At 49.5% G+C, this 25,017-nt stretch overlaps 1 protein-coding gene across 1 annotated transcript in view; it reads right to left on the bottom strand.

Annotated features, from left to right (window-relative positions):
• LOC115091562 (transient receptor potential cation channel subfamily M member 2-like) overlaps positions 1 to 25,017 on the bottom strand; it is a 246,883-nt gene that overhangs the window by 98,120 nt on the left and 123,746 nt on the right. Inside the window, exons 15-16 of the mRNA XM_029601742.1 lie at positions 19,136 to 19,281; positions 2,886 to 2,998 (exon numbers count right to left, since the gene is read on the bottom strand). Of these exons, the coding sequence (XP_029457602.1) occupies positions 2,886 to 2,998; positions 19,136 to 19,281 (259 nt within the window). The remainder of the gene's footprint in view (positions 1 to 2,885; positions 2,999 to 19,135; positions 19,282 to 25,017) is intronic.

The following is a 25,017-nucleotide window of genomic DNA, read 5'->3' as shown; positions in this document are numbered from 1 at the left end:
GGTAGTCGAGCGCATCCGGGCATGGCCTGGACAAGATTTGGAGACTTGAGACACTTGGAGATGCCGCTGAACCTGCATGCACAGGATTGAGACCCAGCAATGCAGTGCTGGTCTCTGGGATAGCCCTCTGGCCACTCAATAGCCCTTTCAGACATGCTGCTTGGGAATGGCTTGTGTGTCAAGAGAGATGAAGTGATTAGAAGGCACAGTCATGATTAGGAATTTAGATGAAGGCACTAAAGACTTGAACTCAACTTGGAACGAGGAACAAGGCTTGAAACGAGGAGCAAGGTGATCAACTGGCTGGACAAGCTCCATGAGACTGGAACTAGGAACAAAACTAGGAACTTGGAACTTGACTTGAAACTTGGAACTCAGAACGTTAAAAACAAGGATGGACTCCGAAGACTTTCCCCAGCGAAGATGGAACTGGAAGCAGGCCTTGTGCTACAAGACGCCTACACAGCTCACCGTGGGCTGGTCATGGACCACAACATTGGCACATCTGTGGGAGTTTGAATTCAGGATTTGTGCTGCGACACGCTCTACACAGCTGCCATGGCTGGTCTCAGACCATGCGCTGGCACATGAGGAAACCTAGGTACTTGTCTAAATGAAATTGTGGGAGACTTGGTCAGAAATGCAACCTACACAGCCGCTCTGGGCTGATCATGGTCCATGTACTCGCAGGACTTGGGTACAGGATTCGGAAAACTTAGAAGACCCAGGAGACTTGGACAAGGCAAAGACTCAGAAGACTTGGATGCAGGATTAAGGATGCTGAAGACAGGAACCGATGAGAGACCAGGAACAAGAAACAAAGAAGATGGTGGAGTTCCAAACGAAGAATATAAAGACCTTGAAAAAGCGAAGACTGGAATGGGAATGCCAGGAGTGAGAGGCTGGAACAGGAACTCCAGGAGCAAGCAACTCCTTGAAAAATCGAGGGGCTGGCAGAGAAGCCCTTTTATAGGGCTGCAAGAATGATATCATCAAAGAGGGCCATAGAGCTTTTCCCATCGCGGACCCTTTAAATTGGAGGCAGAGGCACCCGCAGGCGACTAGGGAAGACGTCAGCTGATGACAGAGTGTGCTGGAGTCAGTGGCCCACAGCCTGCAAAGATCTGAAGCATAGGCGGCATTCCCGGCTGCATGAGCAAGCACCTTGGACAATGTTGGAGAGTGGTGGTGGCCCTGCAGAAAAGAGGAAGTGACACTCAGTCACTCAACTCAGAGGTGGTGTTAGCCATGAGGAGATGAAGGAGTGAAGCCAGCATGCAGCACCAGGGCGACTCCCACAGCACCAGTGTCAGGACTGAGGTAAGCGAGCTGCTCTCGGGCCTGACCCTTCCAGGTGGTATCATAACAAATATATTACTTCTCTATCACTGCAATGCTATTATCACACACTTCCAGCTTGTATATGTGACTGCATGTATGTGCGTTCATGTGTGTGTGCATTTGCACGTGTGTATGTACATGTATATCTGTTCATGCATGTGTGTGTATGTGTTTGAGTATGTGGGTGTGTGCAGGCATGTATTTCTGCATGTGTGTGCACATGTATGTGTATGCACATGTGTATGCATGCATGTGTATGTGTGTATATGCATGTGTGTGCATGCATGCATTTGTGTATATGCGCATGAGTGTGCGCATGCATTAATGTGTGTTTGTGTTGCAAGCATGTGTGCATGTGTCTGTGTGTGCAAAGATTTCCTATCATTCCTTTGCAGTTTCAGTAAAGAACCGAGTCACCAGGGACTCTAACAGCAGCCTCCCAATCTCTATTATACCTCAGGACAGACCAAAGATAGGAAGCCTGCTTGTCCTCCACTCCTGATATTCTCCTGTCCCCCTGTAGCCCATTGGACACAAATTCACAGACAACCAATAGGCTGCAGGGGGGAAGGGGGAGCAGGGAGACAGAACCACTTCCTTCCTACCCTCTTCCAGAGTCCTGAAGCATGTAACTCTCAGCTCCCAATTAACATATATACACACACACAGGCACACACATACACACGCACACACACTACTCTCTCCCTCTTCCTACCTCCAGTCCATACAGTGCCCTTCTACCTACATATGCAACATAGGCACTCTGTCCTTCTCCATACATACACTGTTCCCTTCCTCCCACACTGTCCTGCCATCTACACACACACAGATCTACTCTCGCTCCCCCACATCTACACAAAGTCTTCCTTTCTCACCCACCTCCATATACTGTCCTGCCTACATGTGCACCAGTCTCCAAGCCAATACGTAGCACCCTGTACTTAAGAACATAAGAGCATGCCATACTGGGTCAGACCAAGGGTCCATCAAGCCCAGCATCCTGTTTCCAACAGTGGCCAATCCAGGCCATAAGAACCTGGCAAGTACCCAAAAACTAAGTCTATTCCATGTTACCACTGCTAATGGCAGTGGCTATTCTCTAAGTGAACTTAATAGCAGGTAATGGACTTCTCCATCCCCCACATATACACCGCTATCTTCCTCTTCCCCACCCCTCTCACCACCACCACCACCACCACACACAGTGACCTCGATCCTTTTCCTGAGTGCTGACTCCTAATGTGGAGCCCTGCATTGCGCAGCTATAATTTGGGGTTTTCTTCCCTAAATGCATCACTTTGCACTTGTCCACATTAACTAATGAATTTGATGTTTGTCACCTTAAGCATGCATGGATAAATAAATAAAAGCAGAGCTCCTGCTGGAAGCACAGAGAGTTGCTCTCCACAGTTCTGACCAGCAACCCCAGCTCCACCAGTGAGAGTGCGCCGGGCTACAGGGAAAGCAGAGCAGCGCCAGCTTTAGCCTGCGTCTGGGTGAACCTTTATTAGAAGGGGCCGGCACGAGCAGCACGGAGGGATTACCGGAAAGAGATGAGCCCAGTGAACATGAGAGGGAAGAGCAGCATGCACAGGAGCACTGGCAGCATCCGGTTATCCACAGACAGCTTCCCCCACCAGATTTTCGTCAGAAAGGCCTGCGAATAGGGAAGGAGGAAAAAGATAAAATCAGACAGGAAACCAATAGAGGGGGTGAACTCAGGAGTGGCAGCAGCAAAACAGGGAAGGACTCAGGCCTGCAGAGCAGGGACAATACAGCTTGTAAAAGGGATTAAAGCTGATCTGCACTCATTTCTGATCATCAAAGAAGCAGACACAGCAGCAAAAGGATCACAAGATCCAGCTAAACAGTCTATTCCTGATAGAGTATTATAGAGCCCCCAATCTCAGGATTCAGTCCTCACATCCTCCCTACACAGCTAAAGATCCTTTGTGCTTATCCCAGGCTTTACCCCTCACTCCCTCACAGCTAAGGATCCTCTGTGCTTATCCCAGGCTTTACCCCTCACTCCCTCACAGCTAAGGATCCTCTGTGCTTATCCCAGGCTTTACCCCTCACTCCCTCACAGCTAAGGATCCTCTGTGCTTATCCCAGGCTTTACCTCTCACTCCCTCACAGCTAAGGATCCTCTGTGCTTATCCCAGGCTTTACCTCTCACTCCCTCACAGCTAAGGATCCTCTGTGCTTATCCAGGCTTTACCTCTCACTCCCTCACAGCTAAGGATCCTCTGTGCTTATCTCAGGCTTTACCCCTCACTCCCTCACAGCTAAGGATCCTCTGTGCTTATCCAGGCTTTACCTCTCACTCCCTCACAGCTAAGGATCCTCTGTGCTTATCCCAGGCTTTACCCCTCACTCCCTCACAGCTAAGGATCTCTGTGCTTATCCCAGGCTTTACCCCTCACTCCCTCACAGCTAAAGATCCTCTGTGCTTATCCCAGGCTTTACCCCTCACTCCCTCACAGCTAAAGATCCTCTGTGCTTATCCCAGGCTTTACCTCTCACTCCCTCACAGCTAAGGATCCTCTGTGCTTATCCCAGGCTTTACCCCTCACTCCCCTCACAGCTAAGGATCCTCTGTGCTTATCCCAGGCTTTACCCCTCACTCCCCCACAGCTAAGGATCCTCTGTGCTTATCCCAGGCTTTACCCCTCACTCCCTCACAGCTAAGGATCCTCTGTGCTTATCCCAGGCTTTACCCCTCACTCCCTCACAGCTAAGATCCTCTGTGCTTATCCCAGGCTTTACCCCTCACTCCCTCACAGCTAAAGATCCTCTGTGCTTATCCCAGGCTTTACCTCTCACTCCCTCACAGCTAAGGATCCTCTGTGCTTATCCCAGGCTTTACCCCTCACTCCCCCACAGCTAAGGATCCTCTGTGCTTATCCCAGGCTTTACCCCTCACTCCCTCACAGCTAAGGATCCTCTGTGCTTATCCCAGGCTTTACCCCTCACTCCCTCACAGCTAAGGATCCTCTGTGCTATCCCCAGGCTTTACCTCTCACTCCCTCACAGCTAAGGATCCTCTGTGCTTATCCCAGGCTTTACCCCTCACTCCCTCACAGCTAAAGATCCTCTGTGCTTATCCCAGGCTTTACCCCTCATTCTCCCACAGCTAAGGATCCTCTGTGCTTATCCCAGGCTTTACCCCTCACTCCCTCACAGCTAAGGATCCTCTGTGCTTATCCCAGGCTTTACCCCTCACTCCCTCACAGCTAAGGATCCTCTGTGCTTATCCAGGCTTTACCTCTCACTCCCTCACAGCTAAAGATCCTCTGTGCTTATTCCCAGGCTTTACCCCTCACTCCCTCACAGCTAAAGATCCTCTGTGCTTATCCCAGGCTTTACCCTCATTCTCCCACAGCTAAGGATCCTCTGTGCTTATCCCAGGGCTTTACCCCTCACTCCCCCACAGCTAAAGATCCTTTGTGCTTATCCCAGGCTTTACCCCTCACTCCCCCCACAGCTAAGGATCCTCTGTGCTTATCCCAGGCTTTACCCCTCACTCCCTCACAGCTAAGGATCCTCTGTGCTTATCCCAGGCTTTACCCCTCACTCCCTCACAGCTAAGGATCCTCTGTGCTATCCCAGGCTTTACCCCTCACTCCCTCACAGCTAAAGATCCTCTGTGCTTATCCCAGGCTTTACCCCTCACTCCCTCACAGCTAAGATCCTCTGTGCTTATCCCAGGCTTTACCCCTCATTCTCCTCACAGCTAAGGATCCTCTGTGCTTATCCCAGGCTTTACCTCTCACTCCCCACAGCTAAGGATCCTCTGTGCTTATCCCAGGCTTTACCCCTCACTCCCTCACAGCTAAGGATCCTCTGTGCTTATCCCAGGCTTTACCCCTCACTCCCTCACAGCTAAGATCCTCTGTGCTTATCCCAGGCTTTACCCCTCACTCCCTCACAGCTAAAGATCCTCTGTGCTTATCCCAGGCTTTACCTCTCACTCCCTCACAGCTAAGGATCCTCTGTGCTTATCCCAGGCTTTACCTCTCACTCCCCTCACAGCTAAGGATCCTCTGTGCTTATCCCAGGCTTTACCCCTCACTCCCCCACAGCTAAGGATCCTCTGTGCTTATCCCAGGCTTTACCCCTCACTCCCTCACAGCTAAGGATCCTCTGTGCTTATCCCAGGCTTTACCCCTCACTCCCTCACAGCTAAAGATCCTCTGTGCTTATCCCAGGCTTTACCCCTCACTCCCTCACAGCTAAAGATCCTCTGTGCTTATCCCAGGCTTTACCCCTCATTCTCCCACAGCTAAGGATCCTCTGTGCTTATCCCAGGCTTTACCCTCACTCCCTCACAGCTAAGGATCCTCTGTGCTTATCCCAGGCTTTACCCCTCACTCCCTCACAGCTAAAGATCCTTTGTGCTTATCCCAGGCTTTACCCCTCACTCTCCCTCACAGCTAAGGATCCTCTGTGCTTATCCCAGGCTTTACCCCTCACTCCCTCACAGCTAAGGATCCTCTGTGCTTATCCCAGGCTTTACCCCTCACTCCCTCACAGCTAAGGATCCTCTGTGCTTATCCAGGCTTTACCCCTCATTCTCCCACAGCTAAGGATCCTCTGTGCTTATCCCAGGCTTTACCCCTCACTCCCTCACAGCTAAGGATCCTCTGTGCTTATCCCAGGCTTTACCCCTCACTCCCTCACAGCTAAGGATCCTCTGTGCTTATCCCAGACTTTACCCCTCATTCTCCCACAGCTAAGGATCCTCTGTGCTTTATCCCAGGCTTTACCCCTCACTCCCTCACAGCTAAGGATTCCTCTGTGCTTATCCCAGGCTTTACCTCTCACTCCCCCACAGCTAAGGATCCTCTGTGCTTATCCCAGGACTTTACCCCTCATTCTCCCACAGCTAAGGATCTCTGTGCTTATCCCAGGCTTTACCCCTCACTCCCTCACAGCTAAGGATCCTCTGTGCTTATCCCAGGCTTTACCCCTCACTCCCTCACAGCTAAGGATCCTCTGTGCTTATCCCAGCTTTACCCCTCACTCCCTCACAGCTAAGGATCCTCTGTGCTTATCCCAGGCTTTACCTCTCACTCCCCCACAGCTAAGGATCCTCTGTGCTTATCCCAGGCTTTACCCCTCATTCTCCCACAGCTAAGGATCCTCTGTGCTTATCCCAGGCTTTACCCCTCACTCCCTCACAGCTAAGGATCCTCTGTGCTTATCCCAGACTTTACCCCTCACTCCCTCACAGCTAAGGATCCTCTGTGCTTATCCCAGGCTTTACCCCTCATTCTCCCACAGCTAAGGATCCTCTGTGCTTATCCCAGGCTTTACCCCTCACTCCCTCACAGCTAAGGATCCTCTGTGCTTATCCCAGGTTTTACCTCTCACTCCCCTCACAGCTAAGGACCCTCTGTGCTTATCCCAGGCTTTACCCCTCATTCTCCCACAGCTAAGGATCCTCTGTGCTTATCCCAGGCTTTACCTCTCACTCCCTCACAGCTAAGGATCCTCTGTGCTTATCCCAGGCTTTACCTCTCACTCCCTCACAGCTAAGGATCCTCTGTGCTTATCCCAGGCTTTACCTCTCACTCCCCCACAGCTAAGGATCCTCTGTGCTTATCCCAGGCTTTACCTCTCACTCCCCCACAGCTAAGGATCCTCTGTGCTTATCCCAGGCTTTACCTCTCACTCCCCCACAGCTAAGGATCCTCTGTGCTTATCCCAGGCTTTACCACTCACTCCCCCCACAGCTAAGGATCCTCTGTGCTTATCCCAGGCTTTACCTCTCACTCCCTCACAGCTAAGGATCCTCTTTGCTTATCCCAGGCTTTACCCCTCACTCCCCCACAGCTAAGGATCTTCTGTGCTTATCCCAGGCTTTACCCCTCACTCCCCCACAGCTAAGGATCCTCTGTGCTTATCCCAGGCTTTACCCCTCACTCCCCCAGAGCTAAGGATCCTCGGGGCTTATCCCAGGCTTTCCCCCTCACTCCCCCACAGCTAAGGATCCTCTGTGCTTATCCCAGGCTTTACCCCTCACTCCCTCACAGCTAAGGATCCTCTGTGCTTATCCCAGGCTTTACCCCCTCACTCCCTCACAGCTAAGGATCCTCTGTGCTTATCCCAGGCTTTACCCCTCACTCCCCCACAGCTAAGGATCCTCTGTGCTTATCCCAGGCTTTACCTCTCACTCCCCCACAGCTAAGGATCCTCTGTGCTTATCCCAGGCTTTACCCCTCACTCCCCCACAGCTAAGGATCCTCTGTGCTTATCCCAGGCTTTACCTCTCACTCCCCCACAGCTAAGGATCCTCTGTGCTTATCCCAGGCTTTACCCCTCACTCCCCCACAGCTAAGGATCCTCTGTGCTTATCCCAGGCTTTACCTCTCACTCCCTCACAGCTAAGGATCCTCTGTGCTTATCCCAGGCTTTAACCCTCACTCCCTCACAGCTAAGGATCCTCTGTGCTTATCCCAGGCTTACCCCTCACTCCCTCACAGCTAAGGATCCTCTGTGCTTATCCCAGGCTTTACCTCTCACTCCCCCACAGCTAAGGATCCTCTGTGCTTATCCCAGGCTTTACCCCTCACTCCCCCACAGCTAAGGATCCTCTGTGCTTATCCCAGGCTTTACCTCTCACTCCCTCACAGCTAAGGATCCTCTGTGCTTATCCCAGGCTTTACCCCTCACTCCCCCACAGCTAAGGATCCTCTGTGCTTATCCCAGGCTTTACCTCTCACTCCCTCACAGCTAAGGATCCTCTGTGCTTATCCCAGGCTTTACCTCTCACTCCCTCACAGCTAAGGATCCTCTGTGCTTATCCCAGGCTTTACCTCTCACTCCCTCACAGCTAAGGATCCTCTGTGCTTATCCCAGGCTTTACCCCTCACTCCCCCACAGCTAAGGATCCTCTGTGCTTATCCCAGGCTTTACCTCTCACTCCCCCACAGCTAAGGATCCTCTGTGCTTATCCCAGGCTTTACCCCTCACTCCCCCACAGCTAAGGATCCTCTGTGCTTATCCCAGGCTTTACCCCTCACTCCCCCACAGCTAAGGATCCTCTGTGCTTATCCCAGGCTTACCCCTCACTCCCCCACAGCTAAGGATCCTCTGTGCTTATCCCAGGCTTTACCCCTCACTCCCCCACAGCTAAGGATCCTCTGTGCTTATCCCAGGCTTTACCCCTCACTCCCCCACAGCTAAGGATCCTCTGTGCTTATCCCAGGCTTTACCTCTCACTCCCCCCACAGCTAAGGATCCTCTGTGCTTATCCCAGGCTTTACCTCTCACTCCCTCACAGCTAAGGATCCTCTGTGCTTATCCCAGGCTTTACCCCTCACTCCCCCACAGCTAAGGATCCTCTGTGCTTATCCAGGCTTTACCCCTCACTCCCTCACAGCTAAGGATCCTCTGTGCTTATCCCAGGCTTTACCCTCACTCCCTCACAGCTAAGGATCCTCTGTGCTTATCCCAGGCTTTACCTCTCACTCCCTCACAGCTAAGGATCCTCTGTGCTTATCCCAGGCTTTACCCCTCACTCCCCCACAGCTAAGGATCCTCTGTGCTTATCCCAGGCTTTACCTCTCACTCCCTCACAGCTAAGGATCCTCTGTGCTTATCCCAGGCTTTACCCCTCACTCCCTCACAGCTAAGGATCCTCTGTGCTTATCCCAGGCTTTACCTCTCACTCCCTCACAGCTAAGGATCCTCTGTGCTTATCCCAGGCTTTACCCCTCACTCCCTCACAGCTAAGGATCCTCTGTGCTTATCCCAGGCTTTACCCCTCACTCCCTCACAGCTAAGGATCCTCTGTGCTTATCCCAGGCTTTACCCCTCACTCCCTCACAGCTAAGGATCCTCTGTGCTTATCCCAGGCTTTACCCCTCACTCCCTCACAGCTAAGAATCCTCTGTGCTTATCCCAGGCTTTACCCCTCACTCCCCCACAGCTAAGGATCCTCTGTGCTTATCCCAGGCTTTACCTCTCACTCCCTCACAGCTAAGGATCCTCTGTGCTTATCCCAGGCTTTACCTCTCACTCCCTCACAGCTAAGGATCCTCTGTGCTTATCCCAGGCTTTACCCCTCACTCCCTCACAGCTAAGGATCCTCTGTGCTTATCCCAGGCTTTACCTCTCACTCCCCACAGCTAAGGATCCTCTGTGCTTATCCCAGGCTTTACCCCTCACTCCCTCACAGCTAAGGATCCTCTGTGCTTATCCCAGGCTTTACCTCTCACTCCCTCACAGCTAAGGATCCTCTGTGCTTATCCCAGGCTTTACCCCTCACTCCCTCACAGCTAAGGATCCTCTGTGCTTATCCCAGGCTTTACCCCTCACTCCCTCACAGCTAAGGATCCTCTGTGCTTATCCCAGGCTTTACCCCTCACTCCCTCACAGCTAAGGATCCTCTGTGCTTATCCCAGGCTTTCCCTCTCACTCCCTCACAGCTAAGGATCCTCTGTGCTTATCCCAGGCTTTACCTCTCACTCCCTCACAGCTAAGGATCCTCTGTGCTTATCCCAGGCTTTACCCCTCACTCCCTCACAGCTAAGGATCCTCTGTGCTTATCCCAGGCTTTACCCCTCACTCCCTCACAGCTAAGGATCCTCTGTGCTTATCCCAGGCTTTACCTCTCACTCCCTCACAGCTAAGGATCCTCTGTGCTTATCCCAGGCTTTACCCCTCACTCCCTCACAGCTAAGGATCCTCTGTGCTTATCCCAGGCTTACCCCTCACTCCCTCACAGCTAAGGATCCTCTGTGCTTATCCCAGGCTTTACCTCTCACTCCCCCACAGCTAAGGATCCTCTGTGCTTATCCCAGGCTTTACCTCTCACTCCCTCACAGCTAAGGATCCTCTGTGCTTATCCCAGGCTTTACCCCTCACTCTTCCACAGCTAAGGATCCCCTGTGCTTATCCCAGGCTTTACCTCTCACTCCCCCACAGCTAAGGATCCTCTGTGCTTATCCCAGGCTTTACCCCTCACTCCCCCACAGCTAAGGATCCTCTGTGCTTATCCCAGGCTTTACCTCTCACTCCCCCACAGCTAAGGATCCTCTGTGCTTATCCCAGGCTTTACCCCTCATTCCCTCACAGCTAAGGATCCTCTGTGCTTATCCCAGGCTTTACCTCTCACTCCCTCACAGCTAAGGATCCTCTGTGCTTATCCCAGGCTTTACCCCTCACTCCCACACAGCTAAGTATCCTCTGTGCTTATCCCAGGCTTTACCCCTCACTCCCCCACAGCTAAGGATCCTCTGTGCTTATCCCAGGCTTTACCCCTCACTCCCTCACAGCTAAGGATCCTCTGTGCTTATCCCAGACTTTACCCCTCACTCCCTCACAGCTAATGATCCTCTGTGCTTATCCCAGGCTTTACCTCTCACTCCCTCACAGCTAAGGATCCTCTGTGCTTATCCCAGGCTTTACCTCTCACTCCCTCACAGCTAATGATCCTCTGTGCTTATCCCAGGCTTTACCTCTCACTCCCTCACAGCTAAGGATCCTCTGTGCTTATCCCAGGCTTTATCCCTCACTCCCCCACAGCTAAGGATCCTCTGTGCTTATCCCAGGCTTTACCCCTCACTCCCTCCACAGCTAAGGATCCTCTGTGCTTATCCCAGGCTTTACCCCTCACTCCCTCACAGCTAAGGATCCTCTGTGCTTATCCCAGGCTTTACCCCTCACTCCCTCACAGCTAAGGATCCTCTGTGCTTATCCCAGGCTTTACCTCTCACTCCCTCACAGCTAAGGATCCTCTGTGCTTATCCCAGGCTTTACCTCTCACTCCCCCACAGCTAAGGATCCTCTGTGCTTATCCCAGGCTTTACCCCTCACTCCCTCACAGCTAAGGATCCTCTGTGCTTATCCCAGGCTTTACCCCTCACTCCCTCACAGCTAAGGATCCTCTGTGCTTATCCCAGGCTTTACCCCTCACTCCCCCCACAGCTAAGGATCCTCTGTGCTTATCCCAGGCTTTACCCCTCACTCCCTCACAGCTAAGGATTCTCTGTGCACTTACTAAATTGAGCAGTCTCCATATTGAGCCCAGTGGTTCAAACACCAGATGTTGCAACCATGTATCCACATGCAGTTTTGGACATCTCTGCTACATTTGACACTATAAGCCATAATCTCCTCCTCACTCGTCCAGTCCACAGTGGCCTCTCAGGCACCTCACTCCTTTGGGTTCACATCATACCTCACCAATAGAAAATTCTCAGTCAAAATTGGTAACTCTGAATCCGCCTACCACGCCCTCTCCCAGGGAGTCTCCCAAGGCTCCTCCCTCTCCTCCACCCTCTTCAACATATACCTTACCCCCCTCTGTCATCTCCTATCAGACCTCAGCCTCAAAGTTTTCCTATACACAGACGATGTACAAATCATCATACCTATCCATGACACCCTCACAAATGCACTGGATCACTGGAAACATTGCCTTGAGTCCATCAATGCTCTCCTCTCTAACCTTCACCTTGCTCTAAACACATCCAAAATGGAACTACTCCTCATCTCTCAACACTCACCCCCTAAATTCTCCATCGCAAATGATCCCGCTTATGACTTCTTCAGCAGGAAACCCAGTGCACGGGGTTCAAATTGACCAACAACTGAACCTAAAAAAACATATCAACCTAATCCTCAAGGAAGGTTTTTTTAAACTCAATGTCATGAAAAAATTAAAACCACAACTTCATGCCAGCGACTTTCACACTGTCATTCAAGCCACCCTCTCAGCAAAAATGGATTACTGCAACTCCCTCCTCCTAGGCCTCCCCTACTCTTATTTATTTATTTATTTATTTATTTATTTATTTAGAGTTTCTTCTATACCGATAGCCGTTTGCACATCGTATCGGTTTACATATAACTAGGAACATTTAGGCGGAGCCATTTACATGGAACAGTAACAACTATAAGAGGCAAGGAACAGTAGAATAACTAAATGTTAAATTCGAGGAGCTATGTGTTACATATAAAGCTAATGAACTAGAATACTAGATAAGGTGAACTATAATACAAAATGTACAGCAGTTCATGGTCATTCCAGAGCGACACTATTGGATCAATTACAAGGAGGTAAGAACAACGTCTGAGCTGATAAATTGTTTAAATAAACCAATAAATAAATTCAATAAAACCCCTTCAAATGCTGCAGAATGCTGTAGCAAGAACCATATCTAACGCCCGTAAATATGACCACATCACGCCCCTCCTCAAAAACTTGCACTGGCTGCCAATCCCCTCTCGTATCTTATATAAAACACTATCTCTGACCCACAAAGCTCAACATACGCACAACTCAAACTGGCTTGTTGATCCTTTCTGCCCCTCACAATCTAACAAATCTACCAGAGCTTCCAACAATGTCCCCTCCACGTGCCCTCAGTAGAAAAGGCACACCTCTCCTCCACAAGGGACCGAGCCTTGTCCATTGCTGGTCCCACTCTCTGGAACTCCCTACCCCCCAACCTACGGCTTGAGACATGCACCGCTAAATTCAGAGCCAACTTAAAAACCTGGCTCTTCAAACAAGCCTATCAGCAGTAATTTCCCCTCTCCCGGCCAACTCTCTCTTGTACAAAACCTTGGTTACTTATATTTAACCCATTGTTTTTTCTTGCTAACGTTTAAGTTGTTTTCGAGTTGCCTCTCTCCTTTGTATTTTTCTCACCTTTGACCTAGCAGTTCTTTACGCTCCCCCCCCCCCCCTTGACCCTGTTCTATGTATTTTTCCATCCTGCACGTTTGATGTAAACCGATATGATGTCCCCACTAATATCGGTATAGAAAATTACTAAATAAATAAATGCAGTTGGGAGTAGGAAAGAGACAGCCATGCCTGAAGCTGGAATCAAGACCTGATGAGTTAGAGGTGCTGGGCCATCAGATCTGATGGAGAGATACTGAAATTTGTTGGTGTGATGGGGATGAACGAGGACTCAGAAGAGAAATTAGGGATATGTGGGAACACTGGGGACTCGGAAATTAGGTGGAGTTTGAATTTGTAGAGTCTCCATGGAGTCATGGCCTGTGAGGCCCTTGGCAGAGTTTGTCCTGCAGACTTTCATAGGATTTACTTGGAGTCTGGAGGTTTTACTTTTTTCTGGTATTCGTTACTCTAAAGATGTGTGACCTTTCTGTAAGGAACCCCTGATAGTATCTTGTTGTAGAAGTTCATAGAGATTTATTGAGCAGTGGGTTGGATTTTATTCCCCCATGTAGGAGCCTGAGATGGTGTAGCCGTAGCCTTTTTTGCTAGCACCATTTTAGGTTGTGCTGGTTTTGGTTAGATTTCCTGGAGGCAGGAGATCTCTGCCTTCTGTCTGTTAATTTTCATAACTTAATGAAGAGAGAAGCTAGTGGATGTTTCCGTTAAAGCCAGACAGACAGACTGTCTCATTTGAAGCTGTATTTGCTTGTTTTGTGCAGATGTTGAGATGTATTTTCCCTGTGAGAGCCTTGGTACCCCTGAGTAATGTTAGATCAAGAGATAGGGAAGTCTCTGATAGTGTTTTACTACTCCTCCAGGGTACAGACCTGTCGGTGACCCGATGACGAGGAGTTTCAACGTTAAAACATCTCCTCAGTTCTAAGGCAAGCAAGTGTTTCTACCCTTCCTGTCTCTTTTTTGTGTTTTTCCCTTTTTGTAAAAGACTATTTTTGTTCCACTTGGAGCTGAGTACCCTTGATCCCAGGGATTGGGAATCAGTTTCCATTCTATTGGGAAGAGGCGCCCGTGACCTAGGCAGAGCCTGAGGAGTGAAGGTTACTTCTGAGAAGTGGCGTCCTCGCCTTTGATTACGGAAAGGAGCAGAAGGTATCGAGGGCTGACTACGCTGCTGACTCAGGTGTGCTGCACCTGAGAGGAGATTGCCCACCGCCAATGTCTATTTGAGAAGACTTCAGGGAAGGGATGAGAATTGGGACTTACATTCTGATAAAGCACTGGGACTTTATTCTAACCATTCTACAATGGCGAAAGATACGTGATAAAATGTGCAGCAGGAGAAGGACTGACTTATCTTCAGTCAGAGTAACTGGTGAGAGAAGGAGAGTAAGTGATTAGGATGGAATTGGCTTCCAGAAGAATCAGAAGAGTGAGGTCACTAATTTATTAAGCTTTCTTCTGCCTAATTATTCTTTGACTTTATTTGATATCTAAAGTTTCTTCAGTCAACTAATCATCTATCAGTAAAGAAGTTGGAAACCACCTTGCTGTTGCAGTCTGGGAAGCTGCAGTTCGAGAGTGGACCCTTGAGCCGAACCACCCTGGGTAGAGTAGCTCGGGAGGCGGAGCCACAGGCACAGATCTTCACCCGGGAACCAGGAACCCCCCAGGAGGAGCCCGTAGGGTCCTGGAGCCTTGGGGCTTAGGAGACACACGTATGGGTCTTCACCCGGGAACTGGGAACCCCCCAGGAGGAGCCCGTAGGGTCCCAGAACCTTGGGACTTGAGAGTACAGATAAGCTCTTCCCCCGGGAACCGGAAACCCCCCAGGAGGAGCCCGTAGGGTACCAGTCCCTTGGGACTTATGCACAGTGTCAGTCTCTATAGAAAGGCCCGGGCAAGGAGTAGGCACAGAGTCCAGCAGCAAGAGCCAATAGGCCAGGGAGCACAGAGCAAGCAGAAGCAGGGTCAGAGTCAGTAAAATCTTGACTGGAACTTGCAGGGTGCAAGATGGGAGCTAGCAGCGAGTAGGCCAGAGCCTGGCAGGGAGTAGAAGGTAACAAGACCCAAGACAGTCTGGCAGTAGAGGAAACAGTTCCAGCCCAGACCTGCGTAGGACACTGTCCAGAGGACAGAAGCGCAGCAGCTGCGGCCGAGAAGCCAAGGACTGAGGCAGGCGGCAGGCAGAAGCAGAGTCTGGAACGAGCAGAGGTCGGTGGCTGGCGGCAGGCAGAAGCAGAGTCAGGAACGAGCAGAGGTCGGTGGCTGGCGGCAGGCAGAAGCAGAGTCAGGAACGAGCAGAGGTCGGTGGCTGGCAGCAGGCAGAAGCAGAGTCAGGAACGAGCAGAGGTCGGTGGCTGGCGGCAGGCAGAAGCAGAGTCAGGAACGAGCAGAGGTCAGAGGATGAAGCAGTACAACGGAAGTGCAACTAAGAACTACACACTGTAGCGACCCTCGTTGCAAGGCAATGAGAGGACTGAAGAACGCCGGTTATATCGGGCTTGGGGCGTGGCGTGGCCAGCTCAGGCGGGGTCAGGCTTCCGGTGAGCGTATGTCCATAACGCGCGTCCCCGCGTGCGCGCGGGGCGGCAGCGAGACGGCCCAACAATGGCGGACGCCCCGAATACTCAGCAGAGCCGCGGAGGCGGCGGCGTTCCCGGCCTCGGAGGTGAGCCCTGATTACAGCCAGTAAGGGGAGAGCGGTAGAGACCGCAACACTTGCTTCTCTGTGTTATTTTTTAATGCCAAAGATTGTGACAGTTATCAGTGCTGTTTACTGAGAAGGAAAGGTGGCTTGTACGGTGTTTAAGACAAAAGGGCCTTGGAGCTACGAAACTCGGATGTTAATGCTAGCCAGGGAGAAACTCAGAGCAGATAAGGCCCATCTCTCTTTCTATGAGCCCTTGGGTGCAGTCTGCCCAGGGGTTACATTTGGAAAAGTAAAAAAAAAAAACACACACTCACATGCTTCCTCTGTGTCTCTCTCACACACAGTCATACTTCCTCTGTGTCTCTTTCACATGTTAACACAAACACACACACTCACATGCTTCCTCTGTGTCTCTCTCACACACAGTCATACTTCCTCTGTGTCTCTCTCACATGCTAACACAAACACACACACACACACTTCCTCTGTGTCTCTCTCACACACAGTCATACTTCCTCTGTGTCTCTCACATGCTAACACAAACACACACACACACATGCTTCCTCTGTGTCTCTCACACACACAGTCATACTTCCTCTGTGTCTCTCACACACAGTCATACTTCCTCTGTGTCTCTTTCACATGTTAACACAAACACACACACTCACATGCTTCCTCTGTGTCTCTCTCACACACAGTCATACTTCCTCTGTGTCTCTCTCACATGCTAACACAAACACACACACACACACTTCCTCTGTGTCTCTCTCACACACAGTCATACTTCCTCTGTGTCTCTCTCACATGCTAATACAAACACACACACACGCTTATTCTATATCTCTCTCATGCACACATGCAAACAAACATTGAACTGGAAACCATAAGCCAAATTCTGTATGCAGTGCCACAATGGAAAAGCAGAAAAATCACTTTTCCTCAAATCAATGCAATCAAGAATATATAAATCAATCATAATAGTAAAACCATACTAAAAAAAAATACATTTCAAAACAGCTGATGAATAGGAATTATAAGGAAGGGAATGGTTAATAAAACGGAAAATATCATAATGCCTCTGTATCGCTCCATGGTGAGACCGCACCTTGAATACTGTGTACAATTCTGGTCGCCGCATCTCAAAAAAGATATAATTGCGATGGAGAAGGTACAGAGAAGGGCAACCAAAATGATAAGGGGAATGGAACAGCTCCCCTATGAGGAAAGACTAAAGAGGTTAGGACTCTTCAGCTTGGAGAAGAGACGGCTGAGGGGGGATATGATAGAGGTGTTTAAAATCATGAGAGGTCTAGAACGGGTAGATGTGAATCGGTTATTTACTCTTTCGGATAGTAGAAAGACTAGGGGGCACTCCATGAAGTTAGCAAGTAGCACATTTAAGACTAATCGGAGAAAGTTCTTTTTCACTCAATGCACAATAAAGCTCTGGAATTTGTTGCCAGGGGATGTGGTTAGTGCAGTTAGTATAGCTGGGTTTAAAAAAGGTTTGGATAAGTTCTTGGAGGACAAATCCATTAACTATTAATCAAATTTACTTAGGTAATAGCCACTGCTATTAATTGCATCAGTAGCATGGGATCTTCTTAGTGTTTGGGTACTTGCCAGGTTCTTGTGGCCTGGTTTGGCCTCTGTTGGAAACAGGATGCTGGGCTTGATGGACCCTTGGTCTGACCCAGCATGGCAATTGCTTATGTTCTTATTCAATAATTAGAAGCTCCTGTACAAATTTTTAAAAATTTCCTAAACATTGATAAAATATTTCAAAACAGCAGACTTCAAATAACATCCAGTAATTAAAACTAATAAGGATTTTAGAAATCCCCCGACTCTCCATACCTGTCACCCTGAGATTGTTGTAAACTGAGGGTACACACACACACACACGCATACACACACATAACAGACACAAACAAAATATGCTCCCTCTGTCTCACACACTCATACATGTTTGGTGAGAGACAGTGGGAGCTTGAGTGTGTGTGTGTGTGTGTGTGTGTGTGTGTGTGTGTGTGTGTGTAAAAGACAAACACACACATTTCCTCCATTTCTCTCTCCCATGCATACACGCCTGTATCTCTCACACACAATTCCTGTCTCACCCAGGCACACACACACATGCTTCCTCTCTCTCACCCCTAACCCCACACAAAGACACCCTGTCATACACGCCTACAGGCCCCCGCTCACACATAAACATGCATAGGCACTCTCTCATTTAAATACACAGACACTCACACACACTCACTCTTCTATACACTAACCATCTCATACACACACACAGGCATTCTCTCATACACACACACATAGGCATCCTCTCATATATACACACACAACCTCTCATACACACACATACTCACTCACATAAGCTCTCACACAGGCACACACACACACACACACACAAACACACACACACACACACACAAACAGGCTCTTACTCATTCACACAAGCTCACACACATCATTGTCTCCTGTTGTCTTCAGGCTGTGGTGGGATGAGCTCTACCACAGGCCAAGGGCCTCCTGCTATCTTCGGGCCATACGGCCCACTGATCTTCCTGATTGGGGGGAAGCTGTACGTAGGTGGGCAGGACTCCCTGGGTGTGCCTCTCCTGGCCTGTTCTCCTCATCCGGCAGGGCTTGGACTCCCTGCCGGCCACTGCTCCTGGCGGGAATGTTTCTTCTTCTCGGGTGATGACAAGATGTTGATTGGTTGCACAGTTGCTTGCACCCTCTTTCTTGTCGTCACCCGGGGTGAACCGCCCTCCTGACCCCCCGCCCCCCTTAGCATGCCTCTGGGTGGTGGTGGTGGTGTGCTTGGAATGCCGCTGGTTATTTATCTGGGCCTACTAGAACCCATGGGACTATTACAACAACTGCCTGTCTCATCCCTTTATCTTTGTTCTGCTTAAGCTTGGGACCATCTGAGGACACCATCCAGGCTAATCACCTCCCTGAGACAGGAGTCGGAGACTGGGGGTCTACAGCTCTCTGCTCCCACACAAATTTAGTGACAGCTGAGAGGAAAATCTTGCTCTAGTGCTGCTCCCTCTGTCTGGTAGGCCCTGCTCATGTTTCTTCACCTCAATTCCCACACCAGCTCTTGTCTAATACGAGGGGCCTCACTTACATGGGCTATGGGAAACTGCTCAAAGTCTCTCTCTCTTGTCCAAGTCAAGGTAAAGCCTTAATGTAATGTCCGAAGTGTGCAGGATGCGTAAGGAAAGACGAGGCCACCCCTGATCCAGCCTGTGCCTCTAGTTCAAGTCATCGTATTCTTCCTGGAGAACGCTGGATGCCCTTTGAGGCTGTAATATCTTTTGCTAGACTGTGAAAACTGTCCATAGATGTTGTAGATGAGCTCTTGGGACCATGCGAGGCCTGGTCTGTGTGAGCGCACCTGCAGGAAGCAGCGTTTGTTAGACTGTAAGTGGAAGGGGTAAGGTAGAGAGGGAAGCACTCACCTGCACCCCCCCGTGGGACATAAACTTCATGTGCTGGGCAGCCACAGCCAGCTGCAGGCACGTGGTCTTGCCCCAAGCAGGAGACACGCGGGTGAGCAGCTCTTCTGCCTTCTCTTCATTCTTTCGATAACACTCACTGAACACTCCTACATTAAGACAAATCACAATGTAAGAACACAATCTTTGCTAATTACAATCCCCAGACGAGGCACCCAGGAGCAAGGGAAGAGATTGTATCTCCCACATCAGTGATCCGGAGAGAGGGGAGCTGAGACAAGTCACTAAAGAGACCCATGCTCTGGTGCTACTGTAAGACTTTAAATATGTGAGCCAATGTGTCTGGCAGGAAAACCTTCTGCCAACATCTGTCACTGCCCCCATGCCACACACCTCAGCCTCATCTCCACACCCATCCCATGCCGGCGCCAGAGGCCTGGCCAGTAAATTATTTACCTGTAACAGGGGTTCTCCAAGAAGAGCAGGACGCCAGTCCTCATGTATGGGTGAGATCATCAGATGGGCCCCAGCATGCAGCTTTGAAATGTAAGTTTCTAGAAACTTTGAGCAAGTCCTACTGCAGCCTTCACCACTCCCTTTCATTCCATGCATGGTCCCTCAGTCCATGATAAAACTAAGGCTTGGCGGAAGGGTTTTGTGAGGACTGATATCCTGCTGTCCTCCCAGAATCCCTGTCCAGGTAAGTAACCCCACTTTCTTCAAGGACCAGCAGGATGGCAGTCCTCAAATGTGCGGATTCTCAGGCTACAGAGTGCCCCGAACAACAAAACGGGTGAAGGACAAACTCAAAAAACAGTGCGAGTGGGGAAGACTGTTTCTGGTAGCAACAGGACAGCTTAATTTCTTTTTCTTTGCCAACAAGAAACCAATTGAATGGGGCCTAAGAGCTTATGGAGTTGGGTTCTACACCCCAAAGGGACTCCATAGGACAGAGCAGCCAACATTACTGTTGTGTCGAGAGCCCCTGTCAAAACCATAGCGAGATGCACTCAACATTGCAGCTTTGCAGACCTCCTCCATGGAGGCAGACCTCAGCTGGGCTACCAATGCCAGCATGGCTGTAACACAGTTAGCCCTGACGTGCCCCACCAGATCTCGGTCTCTTTGATGTGACAGAAGGAGATGCAATCTTCTAGCCAAATAGAAATGTATATAATTATGTAACAGTCTTATATTCTGCTCTTGGCGGATTACAATAAAACATACAGAATAAATACATAGAACAGCTTAAACCAAACATAAAATATCAAAGAATTGTCTCAAATACTCTACCTCTCCGGAGCAGGGATATTTTTTAATTTTTATTTATTTGACTTATATTTTGCTTTTTCGGGCATTTCCGAGCATATTATATTCAGATACTGTAGGGATTTCACGCCCCTTAAGCTCTAGCTTTCTCCCTACCCCCCCCCCCCCCTCTCTCCCTTTTCCTCCTCTGCTCCCCTTCCCCTGTCCCGGTTATTTGTAATTTCTATTTCCTTTTCTCCATGAGTTTATTGTGAACCGGTATGATGTGTCCCACGAATATCGGTATATTAAAAGTTCATAAATAAATAAATAAAATAAATAAATTTCCCTATCCCCAGAGGGTTTAAAATCTAATAGGTGGATTTACTAAGCCGAGATAAGGAGATATCGTGAATTAATCAGAATGAAATGCACATTAAATGATGTTCATCGCTCAATATCACCGTATTGTGGAACTATTGCACAGTACTGCACAACAGACAAAAGATTTCCTTCCCTTATGGAAATCCCTACTTTGCATAAATTTGCATACATGACATTGCCTAATGCATGCAAAGAATCTTATGCATAGGCAATCCCATGTTATTAAAATAATGTGATGGAGCAAGGCCTGGTCAGTGTCATTTTGAAAATGGTGTCAAGCAGCCCGGAGCTAGGGGGTCCCTCTGGTCCTTCATTTTGAGGTACTGGGGGTTTGCTGCTAGACCACCAGGGTCAATTTTATTTTGGGGGGCTCCCCTAAACAGCAGGGATTTACATACATTTGGAAAATGGGGGAGGGATGGGCTGGGGGGCTATGACATGAGGCTAATTTTTTTAGTTTTGGGGAGGGGATGGAGAAGGGAGAGGGTCATCGCTGCTCGTGTGGCATTGAATTTGATTTTAGTTTGGGGGCTGCCTCGGTAGACAGCAGGGGGGATGCAGGCAGGGGTCACCATTGACCCCGGGGTTATTTTTCACCTGGGGGGGCCATTTTTCGGGCCACTGGCCCTTTAAGCAATGGCAGCTTTGGTTGAGGTGGGCCACCATCTGTTATTGTTTGTAAGGTTTTGGGTGGACCCTTGGACACTGTGGCAGATGACCACACCCACGGGGGGAAGTCCCGTGAGGGGCCACAGGTCAGGCTCGGCTTAGGACACACAACACAGAATTATCTTTTATTAAACAGAGTGGAGAAGCCACCAGAGGTGGAGGAAGTCGGTGTTGGCTGCTTCCCTGCCGTGTGAAGATGATGAAGTTGGCGGCAGCACTCCTTCCACGTGAAGAAGCGTCCCGGCGGCGGCTTCTCTGCCGCGAAGAAACAGCAGCGGCCCCTCCTGCCACATACAGCGGCGTCGGGCTCCAAGGAGCAGCAGCGATGGTCTGGGGAAGCCTAGGCCACAAGAAAGAAGAGAGTCCTGCGGCATCGGGCCAAGAAAGTGGAGGAGGCGATCGGGCACTGGCCCGACCAGCGCAAAGGTGAGAGGCTGCTCACGGGATGAGTTCCACAAGGGCAACGTAACCAATACATCGCACATCTAGGATTGCATTTTTAAACAATGTCCAAGCCTGTTGAACACTTTTAACCTTTGCAGCTGCTCCTTTCAGTTTTTTTCTGACTATTTTCCTCATTTTATCAAAGTTTCCCTTTTGAAAGTTTAGTGTTAGAGCTGCAGATTTACTTATTGTCCCCCTTCCAGTTATTAGTTTAAACTTGATCATGTTATGATCACTGTTGCCAAGTGGCCCCACCACCGTTACCTCTCTCACCAAATCCTGCATTTCACTAAGAATTAAATCTAAAATAGCTCCCTCTCTTGTTGGTTCCTGAACCAATTGCTCCATGAAGCAATCATTTCTTACATCCAGGAACTTTGTCTCTAGCAAGTCCTGATGTTACATTTACCCAGTCAATATTGGGGTAATTGAAATCTCCCATTATTATTGCACTGCCAAATTGGTTTTCTTCCCTGATTTCTCTAAGCATTTCATCATCTACTGACCATTTTGTCCAGGTGGACGGTAGTGTACTCCTATCACTATACTTTTACCCAACACGCATGGGATTTCTACCCATATAGATTCTACTGAACATTTAGTCTCTTGTATGATCTTTATCCTGTTGGACTCTATACCCTCCCGGACATAAAGTGCCACACCCCCGCCAAGTTGATCCTCCCTATCATTGAGATATAATTTGTACCCTGATATAGCACTGTCCCATTGGTTATCCTCCTTCCACCAAGTCTCTGTGATGCCAATTATGTCAATCTCATCATTCACTGCTATACACTCTAACTCTCCCATCTTACTTCTTAGACTTCTGGCATTGGCATTCAGACATTTCAAAGTGTGGTTTTTGCTTGTATTAACAACCTGCTTTTCAGTTGTTTGGGATAATTCGGAAATCATTAGCTTTGGTGATTTTTTACATATAGGCATATGAACTATGTTTGCATTTAATGGAACCTCACTGTTGGGATGCCCTAATTCTAATGCATCATTAGTATCCTTTGAAGATATCTCTCTCCGAACCATGCGCTGCTGAGCGACTGTCGGCTTTCCCCTTTGTTCTAGTTTAAAAGCTGCTCTATCTCCTTTTTAAAGGTTAGCGCCAGCAGTCTGGTTCCACCCTGGTTAAGGTAAAGCCCATCCCTTCAGAAGAGACTCCCCCTTCCCCAAAAGGTTCTCCAGTTCCTAACAAAACTGAATCCCTCTTCCCTGCACCATCGTCTCATCCACGCATTGAGACTCCGGAGCTCTGCCTGCCTCTGGTGACCTGCGCGTGGAACAGGGAGCATTTCAAACTGCCCGCTTAAAAATTAGGTGCAGAAGCAGGGCCTGGCTTATGATTTGCTCTATCCTGCATGCCTGAACATTACTTTAAATAACAATAAAACCCAGATTTTTGATTCAGCAACTGAAGTTCATCGATTTATGGAACAAGTGGGAGAAGCTGATGCTGCATGGAAACAGTGGGCCTGCTTCCTGTCATCACGAGACCTAACTGAATCCTTTTTTGTTTTACACTTGTTGACATGGCTGCCGTCTCCCTTCTTTCTTTTCTTCACTTTAGGGGGTCTGGGTTGCTGATGGGGCAACATGGGGCATCCAGTATTAAAGTTTCTTGTGTCCTGGGGGGAGGAGGGGGTGAGCATTATTGCTTTTTTGTGTTATGTTCTTTGTCTTTTCATCGCTATTTCCATTTGCTTTGGGATCTTGGCGAGGAAGTGATTCAGAGGGCATGAGGTCACAGGGTCACGGGGTAGTAATGTGGAGGCTCGCCCCGTTATGTGGACATGTTGGGCGGCACAAAGCTTGTCCCCGTACCTCAGCCATGGCCCACCCAGGCCATGCCACGCAACCACACTGATGTCTTTTTAAAATTATTTTGTGGTTAATCCAAGAATAAAGAATAAAGAATAAAGAATAAAGGCCAGGTAAACACACTCCCCACCCGGTCGACCCCAGCGCCGACAGCGCAGCCTAGAACAACGCAAAAAAGCTGCAAAGCTCCAAACTGCAAGGGAACCGCGCCGAGCCCTGCTTAATCCCGCCCACCAGCCAGCGCCTCCAATCGGAGCACGGCCTGAGGGGGTTTAAACATTCAGTGCCCTGTGCGGCGTCGCGCACCGGGCGTCGCGCGCACGAAGGAGCGCGACAAAGGGGCCTGCCCCTTTGTCTCGCCCCTTCGTTGCAGCCCCGATCCATACTCACGGAGTAACCACAGACCAACCGCAGCATAACAACCGTGACTGACAGCAAGTATTCGATACCCGTCGGAACTCGCAACGGGTACTACAACGCTCTGCCTTCCCGGCCTCAACCGCATCGCATCCCTCCTCCTCTGGGGTTCGCGCGGCCGGCGCCACCCATTTCGGGGTAAGAGCCTTTCTCATCTTTTTCATCGTTTTTCAGCGATCAATGCAGAAGTGGTACCAGCGGGGATAGCGAACATATATATAAAAAAAAAATAGGCCCCAGACTGACCATGAACACTATGCTATCTGTTTTGACGATATATTTTATGGTGTACACACCAGCCTAAAAACAAACCCTTTGGGCAGCACCTTGCCTATGAATGCTCTCTACTGCTGATTACATCTGGCTCTCTGAGCGTACCTTGCATTTCACTGTAACCAGCTCACCCTATGTAAGCTATCCCTACAATTCCCAAGACCCAGCGTCTCCCCTGACATCTTATTGATTCACCTAACGCTGCCTTGGAGTGTACCCTGCTTTTGAGTGTACCCTGCTATTGAGTGTACCCTGCTTTTGAGTGTACCCTGCTTTTGAGTATACCCTGCACCAGAGTGTACCCAACTTCTCATCGTAACCTCCCGGCCATATGTAATCAATCTATAGCTACTTCCAAGACCAGATACCTTCCCTAACTTTCTACTATTCCATCTAACGCAACAGTCCCCCCCTGCTACCAGAATCATGTGCCTACTCCCCATTCCAAGACGACACTGCCCATTGCTACGCAAACCCCCCACAATACGCCCTCCTCCTCCCAACCCTCGCAAATCACTCATACCTATCATGACCCCTCCCTTCTCACAATTTCTAGGCTTAACCACCCTAGCCATTACCCTCTTTAACGCCCAATCCATCCAAAAAAAAGGACCTATACT

This window comes from Rhinatrema bivittatum, chromosome 5, assembly GCF_901001135.1.
Source record: "Rhinatrema bivittatum chromosome 5, aRhiBiv1.1, whole genome shotgun sequence".
Taxonomy (NCBI): domain Eukaryota; kingdom Metazoa; phylum Chordata; class Amphibia; order Gymnophiona; family Rhinatrematidae; genus Rhinatrema; species Rhinatrema bivittatum.
Note: the sequence above shows the minus strand (reverse complement) of the source record. Positions and strands in the feature narration are given on the sequence as shown.